At 35.3% G+C, this 20691-nt stretch overlaps 1 protein-coding gene across 4 annotated transcripts in view; it reads right to left on the bottom strand.

The window, feature by feature from the left end:
* IPO5 (importin 5) overlaps positions 1-20691 on the bottom strand; it is a 56440-nt gene that overhangs the window by 14040 nt on the left and 21709 nt on the right. For all 4 annotated transcript variants that reach the window (XM_077855147.1, XM_077855145.1, XM_077855146.1 and 1 more), the window contains 12 exons: positions 19635-19715; positions 17028-17220; positions 14153-14255; positions 12950-13046; positions 12635-12739; positions 10528-10650; positions 10319-10439; positions 8130-8217; positions 6145-6251; positions 2280-2404; positions 2099-2188; positions 1804-1977 (listed from right to left, as the gene is read on the bottom strand). In XM_077855147.1, coding sequence (XP_077711273.1) covers positions 1804-1977; positions 2099-2188; positions 2280-2404; positions 6145-6251; positions 8130-8217; positions 10319-10439; positions 10528-10650; positions 12635-12739; positions 12950-13046; positions 14153-14255; positions 17028-17211 — 1317 coding nt within the window. In that variant the 5' untranslated portion in view covers positions 17212-17220; positions 19635-19715. The remainder of the gene's footprint in view (positions 1-1803; positions 1978-2098; positions 2189-2279; positions 2405-6144; positions 6252-8129; positions 8218-10318; positions 10440-10527; positions 10651-12634; positions 12740-12949; positions 13047-14152; positions 14256-17027; positions 17221-19634; positions 19716-20691) is intronic.

The raw sequence follows: 20691 nt of genomic DNA on the forward strand, positions 1-20691 counted from the left end.
GAGCTCACCTTTCCCCTGCACCAGAGACCTAGTTCTCTGACCTGGCCAGTAACCGTGTACTTGCCACTGGGCTCATGTTGTCACCTGTCAATATCCCCTTGGATTCATATGAATATCTAACCCAGTGGGTATTCCAGATTTCTTTCATCCCCCTCATCAACTATAGCCACTCTCTACAGAGCTCTTCATCTTGTACTACCACTTCCACCACCTCCATAAGAGAGTAACCTACTCCCTTCTGCATCTGCTCCACATTTCAGGTCTTGACCTACCTCTCATCTCAGAGGAATGCTGTTCTTCCTTAACTACCTTCTCTTTGTACAACTCTTGCCCATACACTTTATCCTCTTCCCCAGCTGATCTTAGCAATTCCTTCTTTTAGTCTTTAAAAATCTGACATGTTGCCTATCTGGCGGAAGAGGATGCAACAGAAACTCTCTTTACACTTCAGCCCTCTACCCAAACCTACTTGTAAAGTCACATTTGATCCATATATTCCTGAATAACCAACCAACTCATATGCCTTCATCTTGGGTCTACTTCTTTCTGTCTTAAGACTAACTCGTGTTCCTTCATCATGTTCTTGGTCTGCTGTCATCTGACATTGAGCACCCATCCCATTTCAAACCCCTTCCTTTGCCTTCTGAGACACTGTATCTTGTTCCTTTAGGACACAATTAGGTAAAGTGTGGCTTATGAACTATCACTGGTTCACAATGAATTAATGTACAAGAATTGATATTCTAGGGGCAACTGGGTGGCTCAGTTGGTTGAGCATCCGACTCTTGGGTTTTGGCTCAGGTCATGGGTCTCAAGGTCCTGGGATCAAGTCCTAAGCTGGGCTCTGCACTCAGTGGGCAGTCTGCTTGAGACTCTCCCTCTCCTTCTACCCTCCCCCCTGAAATAAATAAATCTGAAAAAAGAAAAATCAAGTATATGATGTTACAGACTGACTTTACTTATAAACAACTTGACAGTTAACTTTATGTCCATTGAATATAATCATTTTAAAAGGCTTTTGTTTGTCCTTTTTATTCATTTCATTTTTACAGCAATTTATTTTCATTGGATTTGACAGCAAACTGAATCTAAACCCTTACCTTTCTGGCCTGCATCCTCTTTCTCATACATAGCTGTACTAAACATTAATAAGCCAATTGTTTCTAGGTTGCACCTCTTATTTAAGCTTTAACTATCTGGATAGCCAGGCCTTGTCTGAAATCTAACATATTTAAAGCAAAAAGGATTTTTTTCTTATCTACTTCTGCCATCCAGGTGAAAAGAATGGTCAACATTATTTTTTTACTACTTCTTCATCTTTTTAAATTCAAACTAGCAGAAACTGTTAACTGCTTGAGAAATGACTTTCAGAATCATCTTCCCCAATTTCTACTCAAGCTCTCTGAGAAATAATCTTCTGACAGTCTTGACTTAAATCTTCTCCCTTTTTGTTTATGCCTCACAATGCCATCACGCTAATTTCCTACAATCACATTATCATGATTTCTTGCAGCAGTTAAGAACAAAATGGTTCTTCCAAATTTACATAAATCAGAATTCAAAATAACTGCCTTGTTTTCAAGGCAATTCAAATACTGTTTTTACCTAACCTTTAGGCTCTATCTTCTTTCCCAATTCCAATATTGGCCTATCTCTGTTCAAGACCGAATTATTCTACTTCAAATAGCCTATCCTAACTTTCTATTCTTTATGGCCATGCTGAAAAGTTTCTTTCTCTAGGTCTTACCCATTAAATTAACCTATGTTAATTTCTAAGTAGGAGCTCAAAACCTAGTAACTTACCTCTTGAAGTTTAAGAACCATGATGGAATGCAGATGTTTCACCAAATTGTCTAAATACGGAATAAGCAGTGACTTGGGACAGTCCTCGGTGAAGTTAATAAGAGCGGCTGCGGCATGGGCCTGCACTCGTTGGTTGCCTTGATCTTCCATGGTCTGTAGCAGGGCTGCAATCACCTGGAAGATGAAAGCAGATGAGCACACATTCTGAAATGCCACATTTCAAAGCATACATATAACATACTACACGCCCTCTTCTTAAAAGTCTGACTTGAGTGTTTGAGGCCTTGTTACTTACCTTCTCATGAAATTTCTTTTGGAAACCAGGTGCAAAATCTGTAGCCATCTGTCCCACAGCATTACAGGCTGCATACCTTACTCTTGGATGCTGGAATAGGTTACTTTGTATGAGTAAAGGCAATGGGTTCCCATGTGAAACTACGGTAATAATTATTAGTCAGATATTTACTGGTACTTACAGGATCCTGAAGAAAAAGCAAAACAAAATTTACTATCTCATTTAAAATTCCTTCCATTTGCTGGTGGCATCCTTCACCAATGGCAGATAAGGCCATTAATCCTGCATGCCTGTATTTCCAGTCAGCTACAAAAAACAATTACACATGAAAGAAGAGCGATTAGCATGTCACTCTGGTAGTAAGAAGTATAAAATGAAGTTCTCTTTATTTGGAAAAGACTATCAACATATTTTTATACATTAATGAGAAAAATGGACAGAAAAGAGTGCCTGACTAGGAGTATTTCACTGGAGTGACGGTTACATCACACAAGCATTTCTATTCCAGAGGTAGTTAAAAGGCAGTATGGAAGCAAATTATTAGTATTTATACCAACTACTGGAAATAAGGTTTTCCCCGTAAGATTTACCATAAACAACAAATATCTGGATTTTGTGTCACACATTCCTATTCATTGAATAGATTCACTGATTTTCATCCATGGTCCCATTTCTTTTTTCTTTCAAGTTTATCATTTTATCTGTTTAAGCAATTTTCACACTCAACATGGAGCTTGAATTCATGACCCCAAGATCAAGAGTCGCATGCTCTACCGACTGAGTCGGCCAGGAGCCCCCGTCACATTTCTGGAAAAAGGAAAAAAGCCATGGAGGAAAGATACTGCTTTTAAAGAATTTTTATTTAGCAATATGGTAAATGAACATAGACAAACTTTACTTTAGATTAATAGAATATTAGCTAAGCAGTATTTATTTTACTGAACCTTCCTATCATTTTAATATATAATTTCCCTGACTTTCATTTCTAAACATTTAACTGTTCCCTTTAAGGTGTTTCACATAACTTGTTGCGTAAAGCAAAAGATACATCAATATAGAAAGTTAGTATCTGAGTAAAGCAATGGTTTTCAAAGTGGGGCCCAACTACCCTGGGGTTCTCTGAATCAAAACTATTCTCCTGATAATATTTTTTCACTCTCATTATGGGGATCCAGTGGAATACTCGAAGGATTACAACACATATAAAATCCCACGAGATAAGTAAAGCAGAAAAAAAATTCAGCTAAGATACTTAGAAGATATTTTTAAAAATGCATTCTTCTAACATTTTTGTTTTACAAGTCATTTTTCATGAAAAATGTTATTTCTTAAAGTGTAACAGGTTTATTATTGTTACCTTTAAGTGAGTATTTTAAGTGTTTGTTTCCATTTCTAAAGGTATACACGTTGACACAACCTACATAAACAAAAGCACTCTGGGATCTTCAGTAATTTTTAAGAGTATATAGGGGTCTCGAGAACAGAAAGTTTGAGAACTTTTACAATTTAACTATTTACTTTGGGGAGCCTAAAACCCACGTAAAGATGAACTCTGCCGGTAACTAATTCTACTAGAAAGAATTTCTTAAAAAAAAAAAAAAAAAAAAAAAAAAGGAATTTCTGAAAAATTCCTAATTTTGTTAAGAATTACACCCTTATTATTATTTACAACATTTTTGATATTTTTAAATATTAAAATGTGCACAAGGTCACATTTTAAATATTTTTATATTTTTAAATATTTTTTTAACATTTTAAATATTTTTTTTAATTTTATTTATTCATAGAGACACAGCTAGAGAGAGAGGCAGAGACACAGGCAGAGGGAGAAACAGGCTCCACGCAGGGAGCCCGACGTGGGACTCGATCCTGGGTCTCCAGGATCGCGCCCCGGGCCAAAGGCAGGCGCCAAACCGCTGTGCCACCCAGGGATCCCCATTTTAAATATTTTTAATGTGTTTCAATTACTCAATAGACCATTAAGCCAGAATTTTTCAACCGAGTAATAATCATCCTAAGAAACCAGTAAATAAGATGCTCATCTTTGCACACTGAATTTACTAATCTAAAAAAGAGATACAATAAATATTTACTGATAGAGAAAAGTGTCCATATTTGGTTCAGAGAATAAAAAAAGATATGCCTATACATCTCCGGTAGACAGAGCTCCTGAAAATAAGTTCAGCAGAATGTGATGGTATGGTATGGGGATCTGGAAATAGTGTTTCTCCTTTAAATTTTGCTCTTTATTACTTAAAGGAAAACCCATAAAACTATCTTTAAAAAAAGGAAGAAAGTGGGGCACATGTTACTAGGAGCTATATATTGTTTGCTGTTGCTGAAGCACTTTGTGCACACATTAAATACATCTCTGCATTTTCTCCTCTTTCACAGATGAGGAAATTAAGGTGCAGTAGACCTGCCATAATGTTAACAGTAACATATCTTAGAGTTCATTGCCATATATGCAAAGCCTTCAGCATCCACCTAATAAACTGCAGCAGAAATTTAAAAGCCAAATTTCTACTACATGTCACAACCACATTCACAACTGATTTGAAGAATACTGTGAACTGATGGTGAAATAGTGACAGCTGGGTGACCTTGTGCAATCTTTTAATGTTTCTGGGCTACTTTCTTCATTTTAAAAATGGAAAAGCTAGATACTTTCTAGCAGCTCTGATAACTTAAGCAATCTTTAATGCTGTCTCCATCCCTCTGAGGAAAAAAAAAAAAACCCTCAAGAAATTTAGGAGGCAAAAAAGGGGTAAGACAATTATTCAAGACCCAGATATACAATCACGTCATTAAAAAGGGATAATGGTTTTGGGCCATGCCTTTTCAAAAGAATCTTACATGGGGTAAGAATTAGGTAAATTGCATAAGGGCTTCAGTTCTCAATGGTTCACTTTCATTTGAAGCTGGTATTCTATTATTACTCCATTTTATTACTTTAAAATGCAGAACCAATGGTTTGCCCCTCAAGTGTGTCTCTTGTACAGAATGTACCCTATAGACATAAATATCCATACAAGGATCCATACAGGATTTCTGTAGAAGAGTGTATGCATTAGCATTATTTGTAATCAACAAAAACTATTAACAACTAATGGGGTATTATAGAAGGCTATGTGGTTGTTAAAAAAAAAAAAATGAGGGGGGAGCTGTTATGTGGTGATATGATTAACCCTGGGGCAAAGCTTAAGGTAAGTATGGTGTGTCCGTAAGCTATGTTCACTTTTTTTTTTTAAACTGCATATACAAAAAGAAGGTCAGAGAAAAGTCTCAGAAACGTATTAACTGGCCACCTCTAAATCTAATGGACTCTCAGTTTATACATTTCTGTATTTGAATTTTTTAAAAAAGCCAAGCACCTTAATTCTATAAATAAAAAGACAAAAATAAGGGGTGGCTGGCTGGCTCAGCTGGTGGAGCATGCGACTCTTGATCTTGGGGTTATGAGTTTGAGCTCCACAGTGAGTGCAGGTTACTTAAAAATCTTAAAAAAAAAAAAAGATAAAAATATAACACACATTTAATAATTTTTGATATTGATATAAATAAATTAAAGGTACAGATACAAATGACCAAATATTTGCTATGAAAACAGTAAGAGAAATATGGAAGTGGCTTCTCTTCTGATTATACATTTTTGAAAACAAAAAGTAGTGGATAAAGGAAGATTATAGGAATTGAATATGCTAATATTTTATAGACATGAAATAATGATGTCTTATTTAAATTAAAAGCTAGTTATTTCTGGGTAGGGAGAAAATCTATAGCTTTTCCTTGAAATTTTTTTTCCCTATGGATTGAAGACAATTCTAGAGACAGAACTGAATATCTGCAATAGTGAGGAAAAACATTCTTTAGCGTAAGACTGAATGGTTCCAAAGAGGACTAAATAGGATTTTATCAGTATAATATAAAAATTGGACTAAACACAGGATATAAAAAGGCAAAGAAAGATTAAGTCTAAGCATCTGTCAGAACTGAAGATTTAGAAAAGCACGCTACACTACTCTCTTTTGGGATATCCAGCTTACGATTTTGGAGCATCTGCATAATGTGTTCCTTGATCATCGGCAGCACCAGTTTCCCACCGAGTCCACACGCCATTCGGTCCAGGGCACTCTCACCAGCCACTGCATTGCTGCACAGAGACCAAAGAACATATTCATTATGTTCAACAGACACAATAGTGCACTGTACACACACAGATCTAAAACACGTTATCACATTAAACTACCAATTCAAGCAGTCTTCTAAACCTATGAACTTATAGGTTAAATATCCAGAGTTAAAGAAAAAGGGGAGGGCACATAACATTTCCATGATTCATTTGCCAAAGTGTAAAAAGTCCTGCTGTGTCTCCATCTTAATTTTCAAGACTTTGCTATTTCTCTCCCCACACACACCCCTCACTGGGTAACGCTTGAGCTTTAATGCTTTCAAGACTCAGAGGTAGGAGTACAATGTTTAGGAGAGCCTTGTTATCTCATTTCCTGTACATCCTTCAACTCAACGGACAGAACATAGAAAACTGAAAGCCATGCTGAGACTCTGGAGGATGACTTCCTTGCTGTGAGTTTATGTACTTTAAAGGGATGTAAACTGTGTTGCCACAAATAATGCACCAGTGAAACTTAATACCAGAGTTTTCATGGAAAACAGAAGAAAATTGGCCAGAAGGGCCTCTGCACTGTCTCTGAACTGCAAGATTAGTAATGAGTTTGTCATGTGCATCATCTCAAACTGCTGGGTTGAGGAGACTATAAAGATGAAGCTACAAATTTTCTTTAGAGAATATATTTAAACTTACTTTTGAAATAATTTAAAACCTATTTACATAAATAAATAAATAAATAAATAAATAAATAAATAAATAAAATAAATATAAAGTAAATAAAATAATAAAATAAAATAAAACCTATTTACTTCCAGATAAGAAAATCCTGTTCATCTAGCCCAGGAAAAATAGCTTCATAAGCCATATAAATTAAGTGCCTTGAATAGGGAGCAGTACATTACAGTAACTGAACCAGGCAAAGGAAACTCAGTCTGAGCCTGGTCTTCCCTTTAGCCCTATGAGGTTATTTCCAGTGAAGGATTATTTTCATGTACTTCAAAATAGCATTCAAGCCAGAGTAGTCATTTTTAATAATGGGACTAAGTTGAAAAACACACTGTATTTTCTTTAAGTCAAATGTCTTTAATTTTACCTAATGCCTGTTTTAATAGCTTATTTCAACTACCAGTCTTTCAGAGAAATACTTTCAGTTCTCTTTAAGAAAGGGAGGTAGTTTGATTAACTGCAAAGAGTAAAAGAACAGCATGAAGTCTCAGTCTATAGATAGGCTATATAAAACCTGAGCAAATCACTCAACCCACCTGTCCTCCACTTCTAACGCTACCTGAGAATATACCTTTAGGACCACTGAAAGATCCATTAATAGAGTTCTGAAGTGCACGTCTCATACATATGTAAGAGGCCATCACTACTAGACAGTGAATTCGATTCCAGTGGATTTTCCATAGGAATCTTTATCCATGAAAGCCTAAGTCTAAACAAGTTAAACAGTAGCTCCAGTGTCACTGAACGCTACAGTATAAATCTCACCACCACTGTCCTCTCTAGCCTAAGGTTAACTTGTGTGAAATTGGGAAAACAGGGCATTTTGCAGGGAACTGTGCGGAACCAAATATTCTACATGAGGTCTATGTATGTAAAGGCATTTTTCACAATAAAGCTTTTTTATACATACTTTAAGATACTCTTACACTAAAAAAATCTTGAAAATTTAGAGTAAAATGGGGTGGAAAAAATACCTATTTTATGAAAAATAAAATATTTATAAAATCTGACACAGAAAGCCGAGTATCCCATGTTCTAAACTTAGAAGTTTAACTTTGAATTACAGAATATGGTGGGAAGAGACGGGCTCCAGGAACCCTTATACTCCAGCTGCCACCCAAGTTCGCTCCATTTCACCAAGGGAGCCTCTAATGCAGTTTCTGGGTGCATGATTACCTGTCAAAGTCATCATCTTCCAGCTCATCTGCATTCGCCCAGTCCTCATCCTCTTCAAGGTCAACCATCATTGCTAACATCTGAGGAACTTAAAGCAAATCATCATTTCATCTCTGAAGACTATGGCTTTTTTTTTTTTTTTATCAATATCACCATTTATTAACAAGAATTTTAAGAAGTAAAAAACAAAGTAAGATTTACCTTGCCTCTAAGAGTGAGACAGAAAAGTCTGCCTGTGCCTCCAACATCTGGTTTGTTAAGTTTTAACAAATTTATTTTAAAGATTTTATTTATTTATTAATGAGAGACACACAGAGAGAGAGAGGCAGAGACACAGGCAGAGGGAGAAGCAGGCTCCATGCAGGGAGCCTTGATGTGGGCCTTGATCCCGGGTCTCCAGGATCAGGCCCTGGGCTGAAGGCGGTGCTAAACTGCTGAGCCACTTGGGCTGCCCAATTTCAACAAATTTTTAACAAATATTTGTTGCATTTGCTTTAGATCTTGTTCTGCTTAAGAGTTAACATTAAAGAAAAGACAAACTTCCCAGATCCTACTATATTCTTTATTCACCAGAGGTGAGCACAACATAAAATCGATGCTTCTCACTCCCAAAGTGTTTTTATACTTGAACTACAGATTTTTCTGTAAACAAATATAGCACTATCTCAAGATTTAAATTTTCACACAATAAATGGTACCATACTATGTATATATCCGTAGGCAATTTGCTTCCTTTTCAACACACATGGATTTCAACTTAATTACTTCAGAATATTCTATTACATAAACACACTATTCTACTGATGGACATTTTGGTTGTTTCTAATTTTCTCCCTATTACAAAATTTGCTTTGATGAGATTCTTATCCATATACCCTTGACAAGTGTGAGTTCAGGGCATGGAATTGTTACAGGTATCTTCAATATTACTAAGAAAGACTAACTGCTCTGCATAGTGGCTGCATTAAATGTGCACTGCTCCAGGTTTGAAAGGAGACCTGTCTCATTTCACAACCATGTGTGAAGTGCCCTGAAGCTTTCTGAGTCTTCTCTGCTCCACACCTGACACCAGACTCCCCAACTGCACTGGTGTTTACTGACGCTGAGCAGGCTCATTAGCTCCTTCATTGTGGATTTCCAGTTCCTAGCCCTTGTCTGTTTCCTACAGACCTGAACTTGCTGACCGTGTGCACTGTAGCTGCTTTTGCCCAGCCTGCAGCTTGTCTTTTAATTTCACTTGTAGTGTATCTGGTCAAAAAATTGTTTTAGTATTTGCCAATTCAGCAATGTTTGTACCTATGGTTTGTAATTCAGTCTTAAAAAACTTCTTTCTACTCTTAAACTTTGTTTGTAAAACGTGTCGCTCATTTAGGTGCTAAATCAACCCTGAATTAATTTTTATAGGATATCCGAGGTTGGGATAGATTTTTGCCACAGAAATGACCTTTGGTCAATAACTGTTCTCTTAGTTTTTTAAAACATTTTATTTATTTGGTGGGGGGACATGAGAGGCAGAGGGAGAAGCAGACTCTGCTCAGCAGGGAGCTGGACATGGGGCTTGATCCCAGAATCATGACCTGAGCTATAAAGGCAGACAGACGCTTAACCAACTGAGCCACTCAGGCGCCCCAATTATTTATCTTTTAAAGTCAGCTTTGTTTCCATGTAAGCGGATCTGCTCATAGAATCCTGTTTCCTACAATCCATTTGCCTACACCTGTACCACCAACAGTTTCTAAATCTTCATAGCTGAGAAGGCAAGATCTCCACTCTGCTCACCAAAATTGACTTGGCTACTTCAGGCCATATGTTATTTTACACAAATTCTATGATCAACCTTATGACCAACATTGTCTTCGTTTATAGATCAATTTGAAGAGAAATGTTTAGTTCTTCTATTAGTCTTTCAACATGTTATCCGATTTCCCCCAAAAAAGTCTTCTATATATTTTGATATCCAGGTGTCACAAGTCATGCCTACAACTGTGGGACTTCAGAATGTCTACAGCATAGTTACCATATTGGGTCCATGCACATAAATGTGTACAGAGATAAATTTCTCCCCATTCATCTGTTTGTGAAAGACATTTTATAATATTCTCAAGAAATCTGTGAGCTTACACAATTTTCAGCAAGTTCATCCAACAATTTTTCCACATGAACAAACTATTTAAAGACCTTTGACTTACTAGTCTGTGCAACAATATTGGTATGTTTTCTTAACATAGCAGCTGCGGTCTCAGAGAGGGTCACAATTACTTCAAGGGCAAGCTGGCGTTGCATATTATTGAGGTTCGTGTCTCCACACAACTATAGAGAAAACGTATTTTATACATTTAGTAGTTTAGATTATTAACTGAAAAGGATAAACAGACATTTACTGAAATATTTAATTTACCTTTAGACTTAGCTGTAAAGTAGCTTCTAAGTGAGGACGCAAATACTTTGGAACAGTATCTGCAATCTCAACAAGGGATTTCAGGACTGAATCATCATTCTGGTAGCACGAGTCATTCACAGCCTAGAAAAAATGAAAGAGAAAAGAAAAAGGTCTAGGTTCAAGTTACTTTATAGATGTGATGTCTCACTGTCAAAACATTAAAAGGCAGACAACAGAATATTATTGAAGAATATTTTTTACTAAATAACAATTTAGCAATCTAAAGAGTGCAAATCTCACAGCCGCATATATTCCTTCCTTTTGACTAATATTAACTAGAAACATACAAAGATTTAAATCTAAGCCGGAATTATAGTAACCAGCATAGCAAACTTAAGGCTGTTAAGGAATTACTTTTCTCTGTCCCTCCAATATCCATATCCTAGTCTTTTTCAGACATGCAGTAACTACTAGACCCTATGATACATTTAAAATGTCCAATATTACTCAATTTATTTCTCTTTGACATCAAGTTAACTCACTGTGTATTTAAGTATACACTCTGTATCTTACCATTCCCTATTTCAGAGTGACAACTCCTAGAAGTTTTGGCTAACATTTTAGCTTACTCTAAATTCAGGGGAAGAAAAATCTGAGATTAGAATGTAGCAGTGGGTAACTCACAAAATTTTTTGGTAATAAACTACTAAAATGATAGAATGGACAAGTTAATGTTTGTCATTGACCTAAACTATCTTTGCAGTTTGACAGTATAGGGAGAAAAGTTTCTACTAAATCCTGCAAAATTACTGAAATATGCAGAATTCATATGGAACTTTTCAGTTTTAGCTCTTCCAAATCCTCTCTAAGCCAGTGGTTCTCAATAGGGATGCTATTTCTCCCAGGAGTTTTCTTGGTCATCACAATGACTGAGGAAGAGCAAAGGCCAGGGTTTCTAGATATCCTGCATCTGTGACACAAATGCTTCTGAGGAACTCACATGACGAGCTTATCATGCATCTCACACAGTCACAAAAGTCAGGTATTTCTAAAACAAAAACCTAATTTACAATGATCTGAACATAAAACCAAATTCACAAATTATTTTTTGTTTGTTTTTAATGTACCATGGGTTCCCCCTCACCCTCCAAGTATAAATACTGTATAAACCAAGGATGAATACATAACTTTGTTTTGTCTGGATCTTTACCATTTCTGGAAATCAAACCATCAATACTAACAGCATTTGTGGTGTTTGCCTTGTCAATAGTATCTATCAGTTCAAATGTTTAGCTACTGTGTTGCATGGGTCACTTAAAAAACACCTAGTCTATATGTCTTTCATTGAAGTCATACCATACCATATACAAGTTGAAAAGCATGCCATTTTACTGTTTATTCCTTTTTTATTTCTTCTTTGTAACAACTTAAGGCAATTTATTTTTATATTTTAAACTTGTATGTGTACATATGTATGTTACCTATGCATTTCAAAATGGAAAATACAGTTATTACAAAATTTGGGTCTAACAAGTTGCTCTAACTTACCCAATCTTATTTTACTTTCTGCTTGAGGCAGAAGGTATCCTTAAAATAATAATAACCCTGAAGTGAAATTAACCATAAACCATTTACTTTATAGTATAAACTGTTACAAGCCCTGGATTGAAGACTAAGTACTGCTGTCCAATTTGGGTTTGAGACATGCTTCAATCACTTACCAACACTGTGATCTTGGGCAAGTTTCCTAACCTCCGCTCTTTAGTTTCCCCTTATGTAAAATGGGCATTACATTTTGTAGGTTATTTGGTTGATTCCATGGCAATAACCTATGTGATTACATATTCATTAATAGCCATAAATTGCTTTTATCATTTATGTTATAGAAAGGTTTTGAAACCCTAACCTACAATTTTTAAGAGACTGAGAGTCTACGAAGGGAAAAAGATCGGAGTTCAATGGGGCTAGAGATTTGCATTTTGTTTGCTGCTGAACTCCTAGTGTCTAGTGCCAGCACACAGTAGGCAACAAATACACTGAATGCACTAGAGAACTTTGATGAGACTTTACGCTGCAGAAAACCAGTAAGGATTTAAGGATCACTTATTTTATACTGTTTTCTTACCTGTAAGAATCCAGGTAACAAGTCTGCAAAATGTTTGAATAGAGCAACGTTGTGTTCATTTGCAAGTATAAATGCAGCTGTAGCTCTGGCAGATAATGTCCTTATCTAAAGTGAAGACAGTAAAAAATGTCAAACAGGAGAAATTTTTGATGGATTCAAGTTCAAGATTTCTTACTCAAGATGAAATTTTTCATCAGTAACTAGTATTTATAAAGTATTAAAACTAAAGATAATCTCCAAGTATAGAAATTTCTTTCACAAGTTAAAGGTTATATTGAATTAGGTGTTAATATTAATGGAATTGGAATTATTTACCGATGGATGTTCCTGATCTTGCATACACTGAACTAACATCCGTTTGATAACGTCTAAATAGTGCTGCTGTTGGTTCCCAAAAATTCCAGGAAAGTTCCTAAACAAGATCCAAAATGACATTATATTTCAGTAGTGTCAGCCGGAACATCTAATGTTCTAATCTAACCTTAAACATCAGCCCGACTCAAGTGTGCATTAACCTTGAAGGCTGAACATCATCTACCCATCCTCCAAGCAATCCTCTTTTGGGGTTTGGACAAATGGCAACAAGCAGAGCAGAAAGGATTAGGCTGGAAGCAGGGGCAATCCAGGTGCGCGCACGCTACTCAGCAGCCAATTCCAGCCCTACAATTTATCCTTATCACCCTGTCTCCACAGGAAGGTGACCTGGAGTACAGGATAGGGCAAAAGCAAGTACAACGTTTCAGATGGTAGCTGCAGTAACCACACTGCCTAATAATCTGCTTGTTTAGTCAGTGATCCAGGTAGTCCAAATTCTGCTCTGCTTTAAATGTGGCTAACAATTACACTGAATACTTTTAACTAATTCTCTTCTCTGGATTACCAATATAGGTAAGATACATTTGACAACTGACGTGGAAAATGGTGTAATCTCTACCCTTATTCTCTTCTGATGCTCAAGGTAGATCGCATTTTAAAAAATATATAATCTTGAAATGTTGTAAATCCAATTATATTTTTAATGTAGAACTGTCTGATAACACGGACAAAATTTTTCTTAGTGCAGATACTCGTAATTCTAAACTTAGACCATTTGCTTATAAGTATATAGAAGTTTATTAAAATACTGTACTTTATTAAGTCTGGCTATAGAAGACCTAGAAAATAATAGGGATTCACCAGCCTTTTCTTTCTTCTTCAAGATTTCATCATTATAGTGGTTTTCTAAAAGACATATTTATATTCAGTACTGTGTTAACCTCTAAATAAAGAAGTAACTGTCTTTCGTGGAATCATACAAGACAAAGGAAAGAAAAAAATTGTAGAGAACGCTTGTGTACAAAAAAGGATTATAATATGAAATTAGAAGCTTTATGTTTTTTCAGTTTTACTTCCAACACAAATACAAAGCTCATCTAAAGTCATTATTTAAGTCTAAAAAGTCAGACTAAAACAATCAATTAAAATGTGCTTTTGCACATTCACGACAATTTTTCAGGAAAATTAGATCCATGTATGTACCAGAAAATGTGAAGGGCAGCTTCCCGCAGTCCCATATTTTGAGAGCTGACTGAATCAAAAAGGAACTTCAAACCTTCAGGCCACTGGTTGTTGCCATCCTCATCTAAAAGTAAAGAGATCCAGGCATAAAGTTTTGAAGTCAAAACTTCAAAAAATGAAGGGTGAATCTTTTCATTTCATACGCCCCAATGTATGTAATAGAAAATGTTACACGCTATGTATTTTAAAAAAAATCCTAATCAGATTAGGTCCTTTAACCATAACATGGCATTCTAATCTTGTAAAAAAACACCCATGCTTTTGGGTTATGTGCTCAGACACTGGCTATGGTTATTTCTAAGGAGTGGGATATGGAGAAAAGGCAGCACTATGACTCTATGATTGGCTAAATCTTTTATTTATACTATTGCTATTAAAAGTTTAAAAAGTAGGCATAGTTAATATTTGTTATCAAGGTCCTGAAACCAAAACACTGTAAAAATTGCCTGCAAACTGGAGAAGATCTAGGAGTGGGAATACCAGGACCCAGAGCAGTACTCATGCTATCAAGGTGTTTATTTTTAAATAAGATTTTAAAAAACAGAATTTCTGTGGTACTTTGAAATAAAAGTGAACAACCACAAAAATCTGTACCAGTTAAATGACTTACCAATTATATTGTCACAAAGAACTTTAAGAGACATAGAAATTACAGATAAGCTATGCATGTACTTTTTAAAAAATGTCCCTCTATATTTGAACTTTTTTGAAATGACAAGTGTACATTGCCACAGCTGACATAAAAAAAAAAAAAAAAAAAAAAAAACCAACCCTAATCAGTCCCTTTAACATAAAGGTCATGCTTGGGGGTCAAGAGGGAATGAAAAATAAAAATCTATGGAGAGACCATTTTGAAACATTTTAGAAACCGTGCATTATTAAATGATTTTGAATTAGAAATGATATGTCACCTATAAAACTTTATACCTGCACATTTAAAAAAAACTTTAAAACAGATTCCCTAGGCTACTTAAAAAAATTCAAAATTAAGGGTTTCAGTGAGTTTTGAACTTATTTAAAATAAAAAATTTAACACATTTCCTACTTTTAAGAATTGGTTAATATCACTTAGCTGGGGCACCTGGGTGGCTCAGCGGTTTGGTGCCTGCCTTTGGCCCAGGGAGTGATCCTGGAGTCCTGGGATCAAGTCCCACATCAGGATCCCTGCAAGGAGCCTGCTTCTCCCTCTGCCTATGTCTCTGCCTCTCTCTGTGTCTCTCATGAATAAATAAATAAAGTCTTAAAAAAAAAATATCACTCAGCTGACTTGAACAAGAATTTTGGCAATACTGGTAGTGGAGATTAAAAAATGAGTGTCATACCCTAATACTCCACAATTACACTAGGTATTTATCCAAAGGATACAAAAGAGCTGATTTGAAGGGGTATATGCACCCTAATGTTTATAGCAGCATTATTATCAACAATAGCCAAATTATGGAAAGAGCCCAAATGTCCAGATTGATGAATGGATAAAGAAGATGTGGTAATCTTGGAATATTACTCAGCCATCAAAAAGAATGAAATCTTGCCATTTGCAATGATATGGACAGAGCTACAGTGTATCATGCTAAGTGAAGTCAGTCAGTCAGAGAAAGACAAAATACCATATGATTTCACTTATATGTGGAATTTAAGAAACAAACAGATGAACACAGGAAAAGGGAAGGATAAAAACAGAGAGGGAGGCAAACCATAGACTCTTCACTATAGAGAACAAACTGAGAGTTGCTGGAGGGGAGGTGGGCGGGGGATGGGCTAGATGGGTGATGGGCATTAAGGAGGGCACTTGCAATGAGCAATTTGGTGGGTATTATACTTAAGTGATGAGTCACTAAATTCTACTCCTGAAACCAGTATTACACTATATGTTAACCAGAATTTAAATTAAAAAAAAAAAAATTAGTGTCATGATTTATAACCAATGATATTCCCATTTAGCCTTATACTTAGTGGGGCATCCTTTTCAACCTTTAGATATACTGTATAAATGAACTGAGTTTAACATCGTATCTATTGGGGTGCCTGGGGGGGTGCAGTTTGTTAAACATCTGACTCTTGGTTTCAGCTCAGGGGTAATCTCAGGGTTGTGAAATTTTTTTTTTTTTTTTTTTTTTTTTAGGGTTGTGAAATTAAACCCTGCACTGGGCTCTGTGCTCAGCATAGAGTCTGCTTAAGATTCTCTTTCCCCCCTTCCCTTGTCCCTCCTCCCTTTGCCCACGCTCTCTAAAATAAAGTTCACTGAAAAAAACATATATCTGAATCTGTCAAAAAAAGTAACAAAGCATATTCAATCACGTTAATATTTTTAATATGACCAAAGAGGGTTTTGATTATTGGTAAAATGCATTTTTAGAGATTTTCCTTTTATTTCACTGTTTAAAAATATTTTGAGGTATTTCATAAACTACACAGAATAGTGGTATAATAGCCTATGTGCATAATTTACTAATACACAAATGTAACAATAAAAGCTCCTGGAGTCCACTGATTTTTACTTCTGTTGGTAAGTTTAACCTACAAAGTAAGTTGTAAGTTACACTGTGCTTTCCAAACTTTCCTGATTAAGGGGGAAATAAAACTGACAATTTTTAAGCAAATTACAAAACTATTTCTCCACACAGATGTTCTGAAAACCAGCAGGTACATATTATGACTGTACTTCACAAACATTTTATTTTTGGCTCTAAAGGCAGAATCCATGATCACTCTCATTTTGAACAGAATAAATAGTACTCAGGTACTTGTGAATCTTTCTTTAAAAAGATGCCACTTAAAAAAAAGGGATATATTCATTTTCTTCTACAACATAATAATGAATGTATCGCATACACACCTATTAAATTCCTGGCCAACTCTGCAGCAATATCACAAATTTTTTTCCTCATGCTAGACTGGGTTTCCATTTGAATAATCATCAGTAGTTCACTCTTGATGGCAGTCTGAACATCAGAAGGAAGAGTTGGATAGACTTCATCAAATGCAGAGGACAAAAGACGTCTTAGGAGAACAGCAGCCATTTGTCTAGCCTATAAATGGATAACAAGGTTAATAACTTGGTGTCTTACAAGAGAAAAAATTGCCAACAGACTACATTCACTCCACCATTGATGGATTTTACTATTCTATTTTTACAATTCATTTCAAAAGCACTGTTAGATTTTTTTACAAAACAGGTGAAATAAATAAAACTCTCTCTAATCACATTAGCCTAGTGTACAGAAAACGCTACCCAAAAGCTATTTTTTATTCATAGCTAAGGAAAAGCCCTTGAACCCATCAGGTCACAAATCAGAAACATATCTTAGCAATGATGAACCTGCCTTTAATTTCTATTTGTAATACCTTCTTTTAAGAAAAATAAATGTTAATATAAACTGCAAACCCTAGAATGCTCCTTTCCTACTTCTCCATCTGGCTCTCTCATTCTAGTGTACCTACTAATATTACTCCCTGGACTATCTCGTTGTTTCACAGCCCTTTCATTAGCCTCTTAGATAACATGCTATCATATCCATTTATCTTTATGCTTCATTTGAGCAAACAAACATTACAAGCTCCTAATGCCTGAAAGTGCTAATCAATTTCAATGTGTATATTCTTATCCCATTTAAAACCTGTAGAATATATTTAAGTTTGGCATTTTCTGTAAAATATTCCCCTTTAGATTATCCAAAGACAAACACCATTCTGAAATTTTATCATATTAAATCAACAGGCCTTTGAAACTATTAAACCAATTTTTCGTGTTTTCTTTCATTTCTGGGCTGCAGCTCATTATCACTATAATCAGTATGGAACTGTGGCCAACAAAAAAAGAGTTAAGCCACACAAATAAAATGTGCCAATTTTTTTCTCAAGTCATTTTTCACTGAATTTTTTATTTGAATTACTTTTGGCATACAGCAAACTTTTAAAGAAATTTTAATGCTCTAGAAAGGATTCAAAATGGTTAGAATCTCTAATCTCAAGTTTACGCAATTCTCACACTTACACTAACAAGTATGAAGCCAGTCAAGATCCTGAGGCTAGTTCACAATCATCTAATTCTTAAATCAAGATTTAAAAAAGGTTCAACATAGGTTTTTAAAAAGAAAATTCGAGAGTTTTTTAGTATTATTTATTCTTAGCTTTAAAATTTGTTTCATAGCTAACTTGATTCAAATTTCAAGATTTAAAACAGCCATTACTTTATGTTTGTTCTTCATATGTGACATTCATTTTGAATTAAAGAATATATTACGAAGGTGAAGAAGCGCCTTCTGTCATCTATTTTTAAAAAGTGGGGCACTTTTATACTGTTTTCTAAGCATTGCCACAGAACATCAAATTTAAACTGAGTACAAGTCAGGTGCAATACTATATAGCAGTTTAGTGTGACTTCATTTTCATCACATTTTAATATTAGTAAAGAAGTCTTGCTTTAAAAATTCACTTAAAAAAACAACAAAAAAAAATCCCAACCAACTCTAAGGCCAATGTGGGGCTCAAACTCATGATCCCCAAGATCAAGAGTCCTATATTCTATCAACTGAGCCAGCCAGTCTTCCTTCACTTTACAAATTCTCAATTCCATGGTTCACAGAGGTGAGACTAGATTTCTAGACTTGGGATATTTTGACATTCACTTAAGACTCTATATATAAGGATATTACTTTGGGGAAAAAAAAAAATCCACTGTTAAATGCATAGAAAAGCAGTAAGAAACAACAAATTTAAATTTGGTACAGTTATAAGGTCATTTGCTGAAAACCATGATTTATAAAGGATTCACCAAAGTGTCTCTTTATTCCTAAACATCTTTAGCACATATTCTTTGCTACCTTAGAGATTAGACAGACAATACATATTTTCTCAGAAAACATTTGGCACACATTAAAACACTGAATTAAATTTCCTCCTTCAGAATGAATTGTTTAAAGGAAGAAATTTTTTTTATAGCTACAGAAGTCACTTTAGTAAATTCTTATGTAATTATTTAAAAACCATTAACTTAAAAAAAAAAATTAACTTAAATATCCTGGACATATCAACCTGACACGGAAAAAAGAAATTTCATTCTTAATATAGGGTACTCAAAAAAACTAACTGCAAAGTATCTTTTAGCAAATCTAAGTTCAAAGTTCTGGTAACGTCTATGGCAACAGTTCTCATTACCCATGTAGACCCGTATCTAATAGCCAACTTGTTTTTTTTTTTTGTTTTTTTTTTTAAAGATTTTATTTATTTATTCATGAGATAGAGAGAGAGAGAGAGAGAGAGAGGCAGAGACACAAGCAGAGGGAGAAACGGGCTCCATGCTGGGAGCCCAAAGCGGGACTCAATCCCGGGACTCCAGGAGCGCGCTCTGGGCCAAAGGCAGGCGCCAAACCGCTGAGCCACCCAGGGATCCCCTCCAACTTGTTTTTTAAGAATGTCATAATCTCAAATATTAGAGTAGTACCTCCTCAGCAGCTGTTGTATTTCTGATGGCTTGTAAGAGGAATGTGATCTTTGACTGGCCTGGGATATTCTCATAGGTTTCCTACAGGAAAAAGAAAAATGTTTAAGGTTAGAATATGTTTAAAAATGTCATCAGCACACCAGTGGAAAGAAATGAAATGAAGACTGGGAAAGATTCATGCATGAGAAATCATGCTGTTAAAATTTTCCCCTACCACAAAATACACTTCAGCTGGTTGGAAAGAAAAGATGTCCAGAGAATCACTTTCAAGCTCCCTTCTACCTTTAGCTTTAAGATTTTTCTAATGCACGCGCATTTTCCCTAACTTTGCTTCCCTAATGAACAAAACTCAAGGCCAAAAGAGGGCCAAAAAAATCTTCAATGTGACCTGAGCTACCATGCTGTAAAGTGCTCACCTAGTATCCCTTTACATCATGGAAAACTACTTATCTTGTCAACATTTTCTAGATCAGAAGATGTAGAATTGGGTTCAAGTTACCACTACTTAACAACCAACAGAAACATATCTCAAATGAAATAAATCCGAGAAAGGGAAAGAAAGTATTCACATTCCTTATGCTACTTTTTCTTTCAAGCAAGGATTATACTAAAACTTATATACATAAATAAATGAATATGGCCAGGAGAAATTTGGCCAAGAGACTTTAATATAATTCCTTTAATATCATTTTAATAATCTAGAAAACCAGGTTTTGTGACTCAGGGCACATCTTTCCTTTCCCAATAATAATGTAAAACGAGAACAAATTAGTTAACAATAAAAAATTGACACCAATTAAAAGATGGATTGTCAGGGTGGATCAAAATATAAGATCTAAATACATGCTGTCTACAAAACTAAATTGAAAAGAAGTATAGATTCATGTGCACATTTAAGAATTCTAACAATAGCAGTCTTGGACTGTGGAAAATACCTTATTCTTTGAAATATATTTGGAATTGTTTTCCCCAAGAAGACTCTTACCTTTGACCTTTGTCTGCTCTCTAAGAGTCACCACCCCTATAACCTACTTTGTTTCTCTGGATAGAAGTCCCA

Source organism: Canis aureus, chromosome 17, assembly GCF_053574225.1.
Source record: "Canis aureus isolate CA01 chromosome 17, VMU_Caureus_v.1.0, whole genome shotgun sequence".
Lineage (NCBI taxonomy): Eukaryota > Metazoa > Chordata > Mammalia > Carnivora > Canidae > Canis > Canis aureus.